At 37.5% G+C, this 13,137-nt stretch overlaps 1 protein-coding gene across 2 annotated transcripts; it reads left to right on the forward strand.

The window, feature by feature from the left end:
• Positions 1-7,951: 7,951 nt before the first annotated feature.
• Positions 7,952-11,887, forward strand: LOC123257705. Of its 2 annotated transcripts, XM_044717592.1 has the most exons (3): positions 7,952-8,297; positions 8,397-10,486; positions 10,539-11,887. In XM_044717592.1, the coding sequence occupies exon 2, from the start codon at positions 8,621-8,623 to the stop codon at positions 10,469-10,471; it is 1,851 nt and encodes a 616-aa protein (XP_044573527.1). In that variant the 5' UTR covers positions 7,952-8,297; positions 8,397-8,620; the 3' UTR covers positions 10,472-10,486; positions 10,539-11,887. The 2 variants fall into 2 exon arrangements, with proteins under 2 accessions (XP_044573527.1, XP_044573526.1); XM_044717591.1 differs by having other exon boundaries at positions 7,952-10,486.
• Positions 11,888-13,137: the final 1,250 nt, after the last annotated feature.

Raw genomic sequence — 13,137 nt, forward strand, 5'->3', positions numbered from 1 at the left:
TTAGGGTGAAAGTAAAAAAATTTTTTATCACTAAAATGGGGCTGGTGGACACACTTTAGTCCCCAGATAGAATATTTTTATATATTCGCATTCTAGAGGTAAATACGCGTCGATTGGTACCTCAATCGACCCGATCCGACTTTTCATTCAGAAGTTATTCGAAAAATTCCAGTTGTCGGTTTGTCTGTTTGCACTATTTTTATCTTAAAAATCCTGAAAAAACTGGAAAATGTTTGTTACTATCACATGAGCAACTATTGTTCTACAACTTTTTGAAATACCTTAAGCTTACGTCAAAAAATTAAAAAAACTTTGTTAATGAAAAAATTCATAACTTCATAATTAAGAAAGATATTAAAAAGTGCTTTACACCGTTGAAATGGTTTTTTAAATTTCAATTTCACTTTCTTTGAGACCAAACGTCTATATGGTACACAAAAAAAAATACACTGAAAATAAACTTTTTTTTTAAGAAAAAAAATTATTTTTAAAAATTTGGTCGACTGATCCTTTTTGTATTGCACGTGTAGATAGCTTTTGAGATGACGCAACTTTTGATATATCGCTCATATCTGGCAAAATCCGTTAACTCAAGATATAGTCCTGTAAGTGCAGCTACCCATTTTGTACAGCCTCCTGTGAAGCTTGCATTTACTTATACATGTGTGTGTATTTGATTGGCAACTTTGCTTTTTAGAGTCTACATATATGTGGTCAATACCCTAAAAAATATGGAGTAAATCTTTTCAGATTTTAGTTTATTTATTGAAAAATAAAATCCAAATAAAAAAGGGCTTAAAAAAGTAAAACGTAAACATTGACTCAACTTGGACTCGAACTCACGCCCTCCGTGTTAGGAACCACGACGCTCTCCACTCGGCTAACCTCAAACTTTTTAGCATGATGGCAACTTTTGATCTAATTCTGCTTTGTGTTTCAGTGTCTCAAGTCTTAATGAGAAGACTCACAAGATTGGTACTTCAACCGACCCGGTCCGACATTTCTTTCAGAAGTTATTCAAGAAATTCGATTTTTACAGTTTTTTCAAAATGAAGCCAGTGTGTCTGTGTCCTGAATAAAATTGGAGATTTTTGTTAATGTCATATGAATCATATGATATGAGCAATTATTGTTCTACAACTTTTTGAAAAAGCTGAAAATATCTAATTTCTTGAATAACTTCTGAAAGAAATGTCGGACGGGTCGGTTGAGGTACCAATCTTGAGATCCCAAAGAAAAACAAGAAAGGAAAGCTAACTTCGGGCGAAGCCGAAGTTGACATACCCTTGCAGTTGTGCCATTTCCGATCGTTCAGTTATATGACGGCTATTGGATATAGTTGGCCGATCCCTATGAAATTTGGCCAATAAGATTATTTTAGCCCAAAATGGAATCTGTACCAAGTCCCATCTTTCTAACTTAAAAAACACCAAAGTTATGCCAATTCCGATCGTTCTATGACAGCTATAGGATATAGTCGGCCCATCCTTATGAAAGTTTGTACATTAGATATTTTCAAATATTTCAAAAATAAAATCCAAATAAAAAAGGGCTTAAAAAGTAAAACATAGACATTGACTCAACTAGGATTAGAACTCAGGCCCCTCCCGTGTTAGAAACCACAACGCTCTCCACTCGGCTAATCTCGAACTTTGTTGCTTGATGGCAAATTTTGATGTAATTCTGCTTTATGTTTCAGTGTCTCATGTCTTAATGAGAAGCATGCAAAATTTTATGAGTAGAACGCTTTGTATGCATCTGCCCCCACTGAGCATATAATGCATATAAATAAATGCAGCCACCACCGTTTTGGGCCAAATCATAGATTAAAAGCTAAAAAACAACCAGGCAAACCAACTCCGCCAATACTTTTTTAATATTTATTATTCTATATCGCACACCCAAAATAAATTGTTACATTCAACAATTGGTTTAAGTAGAAAAACTGAAAAAACGTAATTTCCAGTTTTTTTTAATTTTTTATCTTTGCGCATTTATTTTAGATATAATACATGTTTATTATATGATTGATCGGATATGCCATAACTTTGTTATACCCTTGCAGAGGGTATTATAATTTTGGTCAAAAGTGTGCAACGCAGTGAAGGAGACATCTCCGACCCTATAAAGTATATATATTCTTGATCAGGATCACCTCCTGAGTCGATATGATCATGTCCGTCTGTCCGTCTGTCCGGCTGTCCGTCTGTCCGTCTGTCCGTCTGTCCGTCGGTCCGTCTGTCCGTCTGTCCGTCTGTCTGTTTCTACGCAAACTAGTCTCTCAGTTTTAAAGCTATCGAGTTGAAACTTTGCACACACCCTTCTTTCCTTTGCAGGCAGTATATAAGTCGGAACGGCCGGGATCGGTCGACTATATCCTATAGCTGCCATATAACTGATTGATCGGAAATGCCATAACTTTGGTGTTTTTTAAGTTAGAGGGTTGGGAGTTTCTACACATGTTATATTTGACCAAAATATCTTATGTACAAAATTTCGTAAGGATCGGCCGACTATATCCTATAGCTGTCATAGAACGATCGAAATTGGCATAACTTTGGTGTTTTTTAAGTTAGATAGATGGGATTTGGTACAGATTCAATTTTGGGAAAAAAAATCTGATTTGTCGAATTTCATAAGGATCGGCCAACTATATCCTATAGCTGTCATATAACTGATTGATCGGAAATGCTATAACTTCGTTGTTTTTCAAGTTAAAAGCATGGGAGTTTCAATGGATTCCTCTTTTGGCAAAATAATTCGATATGCCAAATTTCATAAGGATCGGCCGACTATATACGATCTTTAAATATCTAATAATATAAGATGCGTGGCGCCACCTAGCGGACTGCGACTCAACTGCAAGGGTATATCAACTTCGGCTCCGCCCGAAGTTAGCTTTCCTTTCTTGTTTTTTTATAAGTTAGAAGGACTTAGTACAGATTGCATTTTGGGAATTCTTATCCGATTTGCAAAATTTTATTAGGATAATTGGCTTAACTTTGTTGTTTTTGAAGCTAGAATGATGGGACTGTCTACGGTTTCGTTTTGGGCAATCTAATCCTATGTTCATAAGAATCGGCCAACTATATCCTATACCTGCCATATAACTGAACGATCGGAAATGGCAAAACCTTTCTATTTTTAAAGATGATTGGGGCTGTTTCCAATATTTTTATTAGAAATTTTGTTGATGGTGAAATTCTCATAAGGATCGGACAACTATATAGGATCTGATATATATAATAATAATATAAGCTTCTGCTTAACTGCAAGGGTATATCAACTTCGGCTCCGCTTGAAGTTAGCTTTCTCTTTTTGTTTTTATACCCTTGCAGAGGGTATTATAATTTTGGTCAAAAGTGTGCAACGCAGTGAAGGAGACCTCTCCGACCCTATAAAGTATATATATTCTTGATCAGGATCACCTCCTGAGTCGATATGAGCATGTCCGTCTGTCCGTCTGTCCGTCTGTCCGTCGGTCCGTCTGTCCGTCTGTCCGTCTGTCTGTTTCTACGCAAACTAGTCTCTCAGTTTTAAAGCTATCGAGTTGAAACTTTGCACACACCCTTCTTTCCTTTGCAGGCAGTATATAAGTCGGAACGGCCGGGATAGAAAGATGGGATTTGGTAGAGATTCTATTTTGGGAAAAACAATCTGATTTGTCGAATTTCATAAGGATCGGCCAACTATATCCTATAGCTGCCATATAACTGATTGATCGGAAATGCTATAACTTCGTTATTTTTCAAGTTAGATGGATGGGACTTTCTGTGCATTCTAATTTGGGCCAACTTATATGATCTGCTAAATGTCATTAGGATCGGCCGTCTATATCCTATAGCTGTCATATAACTGATTGATCGGAAATGCTATAACTTCGTTGTTTTTCAAGTTAGAAGGATGGGAGTTTCAATGGATTCCTCTTTTGGCAAAATAATTCGATTTGCCAAGTTTCATAAGGATCGGCCAACTATATACGATCCGCTATATATCTAATAATATAAGATGCGTGGCGCCACCTAGCGGACTGCGACACAACTGCAAGGGTATATAAACTTCGGCTCCGCCCGAAGTTAGCTTTCCTTTCTTGTTTTTTATAATTTATTATATAGTGGAACTCTCATAAGGATAGGCCTCTCATCTGTTAATTTGTTAAAATAATTTGGTTTTACATAATTACGAAAAAATTTTGGATTTTAAATACACTTTTGGGCAAATTTTTAATTAAAATTTTTAAACTAACCAAATTCCAAAACCTTTGTAAATTAAAAATACGTATAACTTCAGAGTTACTGAAGCTATCGAAAAATTTCTTTACGTCTTTGGAAAGGTTTTTAATTATTCCACCTTCTTGAATGTCAAAATCTATAGAGTTAAAAAAAAAGAGTTTTGATGTTTATCCTTACAATTAAAGTATTGCTACTGTGTGAATCGCCTGTCCAGAGGTTACTTCCATATATATATATTCTATATATTATGCGTTCTGTTTTAAATAATTGAAGATCAATATATACAAAAAAACAACTGATATCATATAAAAAAACCTCTTGACGAGGTAAAGTACCGGTGACGAACCTGCATGCGAAACCCAAAATATCTGATATCAATTTTAGTGACGATAATATGCTATATAGGTGTACAAAATTGCATATAAAAAATATTCTTGTTCGGCACGTGCAAGAAAAACAAAAAAAAAATCTGTCACGTGCAGAACAAGAATATTTTTTATATGCAATTTTGTACACCTATATAGCATATTATCGTCACTAAAATTGATATCAGATATTTTGGGTTTCGCATGCAGGTTCGTCACCGGTACTTTACCTCGTCAAGAGGTTTTTTTATATGATATGATATATATAGATAAAATATAAAATAATATTTATATATATACATATGAAATAAATAGATAGAATAGGCTCGACAGAAGCATATATGAAAAAAAATAAATAATATTTGTTTTGTCCTCGTTGTTCTCAGGTGCAGCATTAGTTGTGATGGCTGAAAACATTATAAAACCTTTGTTATGTGAGAACTTGGAAAAGTCCGTTCTTCGTAGAGACTGGGAGAACTGGCTTCGAGCTTTCAAAATATATTTGTCGGTGGATGAGATCAAATCCACTACAAGGAAGAGAACGAAGTTGCTGCATTTAGGTGGCATACAATTGCAAACGGTTGCGTATGCACTTCCGGGGGCTATAGTAGAATATGATGAAGAAGAGGATAATGATGTTTTTGCTTCACTAGTCGATAAATTAACAATATACTTCTCACCAAAACAAAATTCGACATTTGAGCGACACCTGTTTAGGAAAATATCACCTGACGAAGGAGAGGATTTTGGCAAGTTCATCTTACGGTTGCAACAACAAATTCGGAAATGTAGTTTCGGTTCAACGAAAGCGGAAATGGAGGAGATATGTTTGTAAGATAAGATCATTGATACTTGGGCTAGTTCGGAATTAAAAAAGAAGCTGTTAGGAAAGGAACATACGTTAGACGAAGTCATCGAAGCGTGCCAGGTCGACGAAGAGATCAGTAAGCAGTCCCAGTTAATGCTATCGAAGCCGGTCCCGGAGACTATTAACAAAATCTCAGACTGGAAAACGCGACTAAGTAATAATGGCGATTGTGGTAGATGTGGGCGGTCGGGTAATAAGGAGGATAGCCCTGCATGTCCCGCACGACTTAGTAAATGTAACCGATCCTCCCGTCTGGGCCATTTTGGCCGGAAATGCCGAACGGTTTTGAAACGTCCATACCCGCAATCGTATGATCGAAAGAACAATGAAAACGTAAAACGCAGGAATGTGCGCTGGATTAAAGACGAGAACCAATCGGACAAAAATACCGATCAAGAAAGCTGTTTTAAAATAAGCAGTGACAACGAACAGGAAGAATGGATAAAATGCCGGATCAGAGGCGAAGAGGTTGCCATGATTATCGACTCCGGATCTCGATTTAATCTTATATAGCAGGACGATTGGATGGATCTTCAGTCGAGGAAAGCAACTGTTTTCAATGTGCGTACAGAGACCCAAAACCAATTTAAGGGATATGCCTCAGACACAATTTTAAACTTCATTTGTGTTTTTGAGGCACCAATAGGGATCAGGCCAGGCTCAGAGCTGATTGCCTCCTTTTTCGTAATAGGAAAGGGACAACAATCACTACTTGGAGGGGAAACGGCAACTAAGTTAAATGTTCTGCGAGTAGGGTTACCGGTAAATCACATTGAAGAAGTCACGTCGTTTCCTAAGTGGAAGGGAATTATTGTAAAACTGTCAATATATCCACATGTTTACCCAGTGAAATAACCTTTGAGACGCATTCCCGTCACGCTGGAAGATAAAGTCAACGTCAAGCTAGAAGAAGCGCGAAAGCTGGATATAATCGAACCGGTTAGTGGCCCCAGTCCTATCACCCGTAGTGATAGCATTTAAAAAAAACGGCGAAATCCGACTGTGCTTGGATATGAGACAGGCAAATCGGGCGATCCGCAGGGAGAATAACCCGTTAAGTACTTTCGAAACTTTTATGACCAGGTTGAGGGATGCAAAGTTGTTTTCACGGTTGGATCTCAAAGACTCGGACCATCAATTAGAACTAGAGGAGTCAAGTAGACAAATAACAACCTTCATAACACATCGGGGGTCGTTCAGATAAAAAAGATTGATGTTTGGCATAAACGCAGCTCCAGAAATTTTTCAACGACGCCTCGAAGGGCTCTTGGCGCCATCCTTCAACGTCATGAACTATATCGACGACATAATCATTTTTGGGAAAAATGAAAAAGAGCACGATGAAGCGGTCAGAATGGTTCGCGAGATTTTTGGGAAATACAATGTACTGTAAAACAACAAAAAGTGTGTTTGGAAGACGAACAAGATTAAATTCCTGGGTCACATCTTGGCAGACAAAGGAATTCAAGTAGATCCTGAGAAAATATCGGCGATTGGTTCGTTTCGAGCTCCCAGAAAGCTCCCGTAGTTTCTTGGGGCTGGTCACGTACGTTGGGAAGTTTATTCCAGACCTGGCGGATCTAACTGAACCGTTACGTTTGTTGTTAAAGAAGGATCAAAAGTTTATTTGGGGAGCTGCTGAAGAAAAAGGGTTCCACAAGTTAAAGTTAGCGCTAACTAAGATTCCGAGACTCTCATACTTTGACCCTAAATATAAAACTCGACTGATAGCTGATGCAAGCCCTGTTGCTTTGGGAGCAGTACTACTTTAATTTAAAAATGGCCTCACCCCAAATATCATCGCTTTTGCTAGTCGAAGCCTAACGGATGTAGAGAAACGCTACTCTTAAACTGAGAAAGAGAGTTTGGCTTTGGTCTGGGCAGTGGAGAGGTTCTGTTTTTACCTAATGGGCCTCAAGTTCGAACTAGTGATGGACCATATGCCACTAGAAGCGATTTTTAAGCCTACATCCAAACCTCCAGCGCGTATTGAGAGATGGCTTCTACGTCTTCAGGCATACCATTTCAAAATAATCTATAAAACGGGCGAGGAAAATATACCTGATTGTTTATCCCGTTTGTGTGAAGGAGGACCGGCTACTTCTTATGACATTAAAGGCAAACACAGCATACTGCGGGTTATTGAGAATGCCGCACCCACACTAATAGCTATATTCGAAATTGCTGAAAAGAGCGCTAAGGATGAAGAAATCGTCGACGCACAGTTGTGCCTTCAACAGGGTTCATGGGAGCCTGCAACTTCTAATAAACTGTACCCCTTTCGACATGAATTGTCAAACATTGGAACCGTCATGCTGAGAGGAGTGCGCATTGTCATCCCCACGACACTAAGGCGGACGGTGTTGGTGCTAGCCCATGAAGGCCACTCCACAATGGGTAAAAAACCCGATTTTGGTGCATAAACCTATTTTTTTTCCTAATTAATTTTTATGAATGACCCATACTAATCGAATCTAGATATCTTCATTTGAAAAAACCCGCTTTCAAAACATTTTTGGTGGCAACCCTGTAGTGTTGCCACTCAAACAAATTTAGCTGCTTGAGAGACCCTGCAATGTTGTTAAATTGGCGCGAAAAACTGGTAAACTTTGAGTGCTTGCTGCTTTGTGTGAAAAAAAAGTTTTAAAAATCTAAAAATGGAAATTCCTTGCGAAGGTAATTATTAATGCAAATTAGCTTAAACATTTGTTGTTATATGTCTTGTTGTCCAACTGTGAACTGTTTTATATGTGTATCTTTATAGATTTGAACTAACAATTGTGTTTGTGTTTTGTGGAGAATAACTTATTAATGGCACAGCCTTGCAAAAGAGTAAGAACGAGAAATTAACTACAAAAGTGTCCTTGTTATCATACAATTAACCATTTTTGCTCCTTTTTGCTCCTTTTTGGTAAACTTGCGTTTATCCAGGCACATATGTGTTTGGTCACGGGGCTCTTCTTGCAATTTGGGAAGGCAACAAACGCTCGCGAGAAGCCTTGGAGACTTACATATTCGACAAATTGAATGACGATCATCAAATCGAAACAATAAACCAAAAAATATCAAATAAAATTACTAACTTTATTAATTACATTAATAAACATTTGCCACGATGCTGCCGAAACATAAAGCGATTTAGACAAAAACACGCCATGTGGCTAGCCGGCACTATGACTATACGACTTTTTGATATAAATGAATCCCCACAGAAGAAAGGTGGTCGTCCGAAATTGACATATGAAGCTGCTGGTAAACGACTCAAAATAAAGCTGGCATCTGAACTTGCGATAGAAAATCAAAATTCAACCCCTTTGTTACTACACGCTGCTAACATTTCTGAAAGAAAATCAACTGAAAATGAAGTTATAAAAAAATCTGATAGAACTGGATTGCTGGCTCCGAGTCCAATTACTCCTGAAAAGGCATTCGCTTTTTTTATGGAAAATGGGTTTACTAAGCAGCAATACATAAATGTAAAACAACTTAGTAAACAACATGGCTGCGACATTTACCCCTCTTATTCGAAAATAGCCGAGGAGAAATTAAAATGTAGACCTGCTGGAATAGAATGCACCGAAAATGAAGCAAAAGTTTCCGTGCAAAACTTATTGAACCATACCGCTTCAAGAATATTAATTATGCAAAAGGAAGTTTGTGAAATACTTTCAGATGTTACTCAGTGTACTCTTATTTTTAGCTATGGGTTTGATGGGTCTACTGGTCACAGTTTATACAAACAAAAATTAAGCATCGCAGAGTCTCAATCTTTAGATGATTCTCTATTTGTTAAATCAATTATTCCCATAAAAATGATAGATCAAAAACAAAGAGTCATTTGGTTAAATAAATCGCCTCAGTCCATACGATTTTGCCGTCCTCTAAAAATAGCATACTCAAAGGAAACAACGTCTCTTATATTAGAAGAAAAAGAAAACTTGGACAATCAGATTAAAAACCTGGATTTATACGTGCATGCTTTTCAATCGAATGCAATTTTTGTAAAATTCGATGGGCACCTAACACTTATAGACGGCAAGGTCTTAAATATATTAACAGGAACAAATTCCTGCCAGTCGTGTCCAATGTGTGGGGCAAAGCCCACCCAGCTTCTTACTACAAGTGATTTTTATTCCAAAATATTTGTTATGAAGCCACATACGGATCAGTATGGATTAAGTTCCCTTCATGCATGGATTCGCTTTTTTGAATTCTTGCTTAAAATATCATACAGAATTGAGCTTAGAAAGTGGCATGTTAAGGGAAATGACAAAATCGAATTGGAGGCACGAAAATATAAAGTTCAAGCAGCGTTTTGGAAAGATATGGGGCTTCATGTGGACAAGCCGAGACAAAATGGCAGTGGCAATACAAATGACGGAAATACGGCGAGGCGGGCATTCTCCAACCCAAAATTATTGTCCTCTATATTAGGAATAGATCACAATTTGATTCAGCGCCTACATGTAATTTTGATAGCCATAAATTGTCATTACCCTATAAATTCAGAAAAGCTCAAATTATTCTGTTTTGAAACTTTTACTATATATAGGAGCAATTATTTTTGGTACCCCATGTCGCCAACAGTACAAAAAATTTTAGTACATGGATACATTATCATTGAAAAATCAATTGTTCCTGTTGGCTCCTTAGCAGAAAGTGCATCAGAAGCAAGACACAAGCTTTTCAAGGCTGACCGGCAAAATCATGCCAGAAAATGTAGCCGGATTGACAATATGTCAGATGTCTTTCACAGAGCTATGGATTCGTCTGATCCTTTACTGTCTAGTTCTTGGTTCACAAAAACCAACAGGATGCCTCTGCCAGCAGAGGTTGTCGATCTTTTGGATTCGCCAATCATATCCCCAGGTGTTGGCCACAAAAACGGAAGTACATCCCAAAACTCGTGCGCAGAAGACACAGATGAAGAAAATGGCAACGATGATGTAAGTGACACTTTTGAAATCGAATTAGAGGAAGAGGTACCAGACGATATTGAAAACTAAAACACAAGGAAAAGAGTAAGTTAAAATTTTAAAGTTATTAAAAAAATGTTATCCAATTTTTTTTCAGTGTTCGTAAAATTTAACAATAGATTCTAAATACGTAACAGATTTTAATTTTATTTTTCTATAATGTAATACCAAATGTGATTCAAATTATAATTTGTAATAATTTCTTATATAAAAGTGAATTTTTAACCACTGAGCGGTACGCAAATTAAAAAAAAACAAAAACCAAAATTTTGTTTTAGTTAAAATAATACAACAAAAAAAGTTTTAAGTCAATATCTTATAAACTAGAGTTTATGCACCAAAAACGGGATTTTTGCCCACAGTGCACTCGGGCGAATCGGCAATGAAGCGGCGACTACGATCTAAGGTATGGTGGCCCCAAATTGACAGGGACACTGAGAAATTTGTGAAGGATTGTCTAGACTGAATTTTAGTATCCCAGGCAATAAGTCCACCGCCAATGAAGAGAACAGAGTTTCCAAATGGTCCGTGGCTGTCAGTCGCTTCAAATCTACTAGGGCCACTTCCCAATAATGAATACATATTAGTTCTAATAGACTATTACTCTAGGTACATGGAGTTTAAGTTTCTGCGCTCAATAACATCACAATCAATTATTGAAGCATGTAAGGACATTTTTAGTAGACTGGGTTACCCAAAAGCGTTACGGACTGATAATGGTAGGCAGTACGTAAGCGGAGAATTTCGGAACTATTGCAAATCATGCGGCATTGAGCAAATCACACCACCTTATTGGCCACAGGCAAACGGCGAAGTAGAAAATATGAATAAAGCCCTAGTCAAGCGTCTTAAGATATCCCATATGCACAAAAAGGACCTTAAAGATGAAGTACGAACTTTTGCACTCATGTACAATGTCACGCCTCATTGGACGACAGGGACGCCTCCAACAGAATTAATGTTCAACCGAATTATCCGGGATAAGATCCCGGGTATACAGGATTTAGTAGGAGAGTTTGCCGATTCAGCAGAAAAGGATAGAGATTGCATAAATAAAGAGAAAGGTAGGGAAATGGCAGACAAAAGAAGGGGAGCAAAGGAAGTAAACGTAAACGTTGGAGACAAAGTGGTCCTTAAGAATGTAGTTTTTCCACACAAACTAACACCTAACTTCGACACCACGGAATATGAGGTGGTGAAAAGGACAGGTGGTCTAGTACAGGTAGTAGGGGAAGGCAGAACGCTGATGAGGAACGTTAGTCACCTTAAGAAGGTTCCCAGTTCCCAAAGCAAAAGAATCACCCGAGGACATCGATACGGACTCCGTGACTGATCCTGCTGCGGATCAAGTTTCAGTTTCAGTACCAACCAAGCAACAAACCCCTGGAAGGAAGGACGAATCTAACCCGGAGGGATTAAAACTGAAGCTCGTGAGGAAGGAAGTGATGTGGGAACCGGCAGCGAGATGCAAAGCCAGCATTGATATCTTTCAAGAGAGCGGCGCTCTCCTCTCTATAACTCTCTCTCCATTCTTATATGTATCGAGTTTAATTTTAAGTTGGCACTCGTGGCGATCGGAGAGTGGGAAATAAAGAACATTGTAAAAAGCATAATTGTGCGTGTAAATTAATGGAATCGGTGCGGTGTTACAGTGCCCATTCAATGTAACAAAGGATGTATGACTTTGTGAATGTTTCTTCACAGACATGGAAGTAACCGTTTGATAAATCCTACTTTGTGAAATCTTCCGCCTCTTGCAACTTCTTAATAAAACTGTACTGATGAGCCATTGGAATATTATCTCCAATTATTTTCTAGTTAATTTACGATAATTGTAACACTTTCGGTTTTTCCGTCTTTGTAGGTACTAACAGAATCGCCAAAGCATACTAGCATGTACTTGGTTGTATTATATTCTGTTCAACGACATTCACTGGTTTGCTTTTCTACTATCTTCTGTTCGCTATAAGGCCTACGACTTGGTTTTTAATGCATAAAATAACAAGAACCAAAATGCTAACTTCGGACGTAGCCGAAGTTGATATACCCTTGCAGTCGTATATAGTTTACCGATCCTTATGAGAGCGTGGTGTAGTTCGATAGCTTAGGAGTGGCGTTCGCTAATGTTTTTTCGTAGAGAGGAACTAAGAAGAAGAAAAAACGTTTGGAGCAAGAAGAAATTTGCAACTCTTCAAGCTACAAAAAGGCGATTAGAAGGCATACAACGAGCAAAGCGACAAATTACACAGGCCAACAGCAAAAAATCTCCACGCATAATTTTACCTGCTCCATAATCTTTAGGCTCCCCTGAACCAAAGTCCAGAACAAACATAGGTTCTATCCACAGTTTCCGCGGTTTCCGCGGTACACCTAAGAGAAGAAATTGATAAATTTAATTGAAGAAAATATTGTTTAACCACCTATAATAAATTCAATAAAATTATTTCGAGTTTTTTCTTAAATCCAAAATTAAAACATGGTATGATCTACTGATTTTAATAAGAAAATAAAAATCTTCCATAGAAAAATGTTTGGGAAAAAATCATAGAAGACCAAAAATTAATGTAGAAAATCAGAGATTTCAACTTTAGATGATTATTCCAAAGATATGGTAACTGCTAGCTTCAATATTGTTTGTTGTTTTTAACCATAGCTTGCAAATAACTGTTAACCGTATTTTTGCTTACGCTCTGTTT

The sequence above is a fragment of the Drosophila ananassae genome, chromosome XR (assembly GCF_017639315.1).
Source record: "Drosophila ananassae strain 14024-0371.13 chromosome XR, ASM1763931v2, whole genome shotgun sequence".
NCBI lineage: Eukaryota > Metazoa > Arthropoda > Insecta > Diptera > Drosophilidae > Drosophila > Drosophila ananassae.

What these genes read in the sequence shown, in the direction of transcription:
- LOC123257705 (XM_044717591.1), top strand. Translation starts at nt 8,621, where the DNA reads ATGTGGCTAGCCGGCACTATGACTATACGACTTTTTGATATAAATGAA.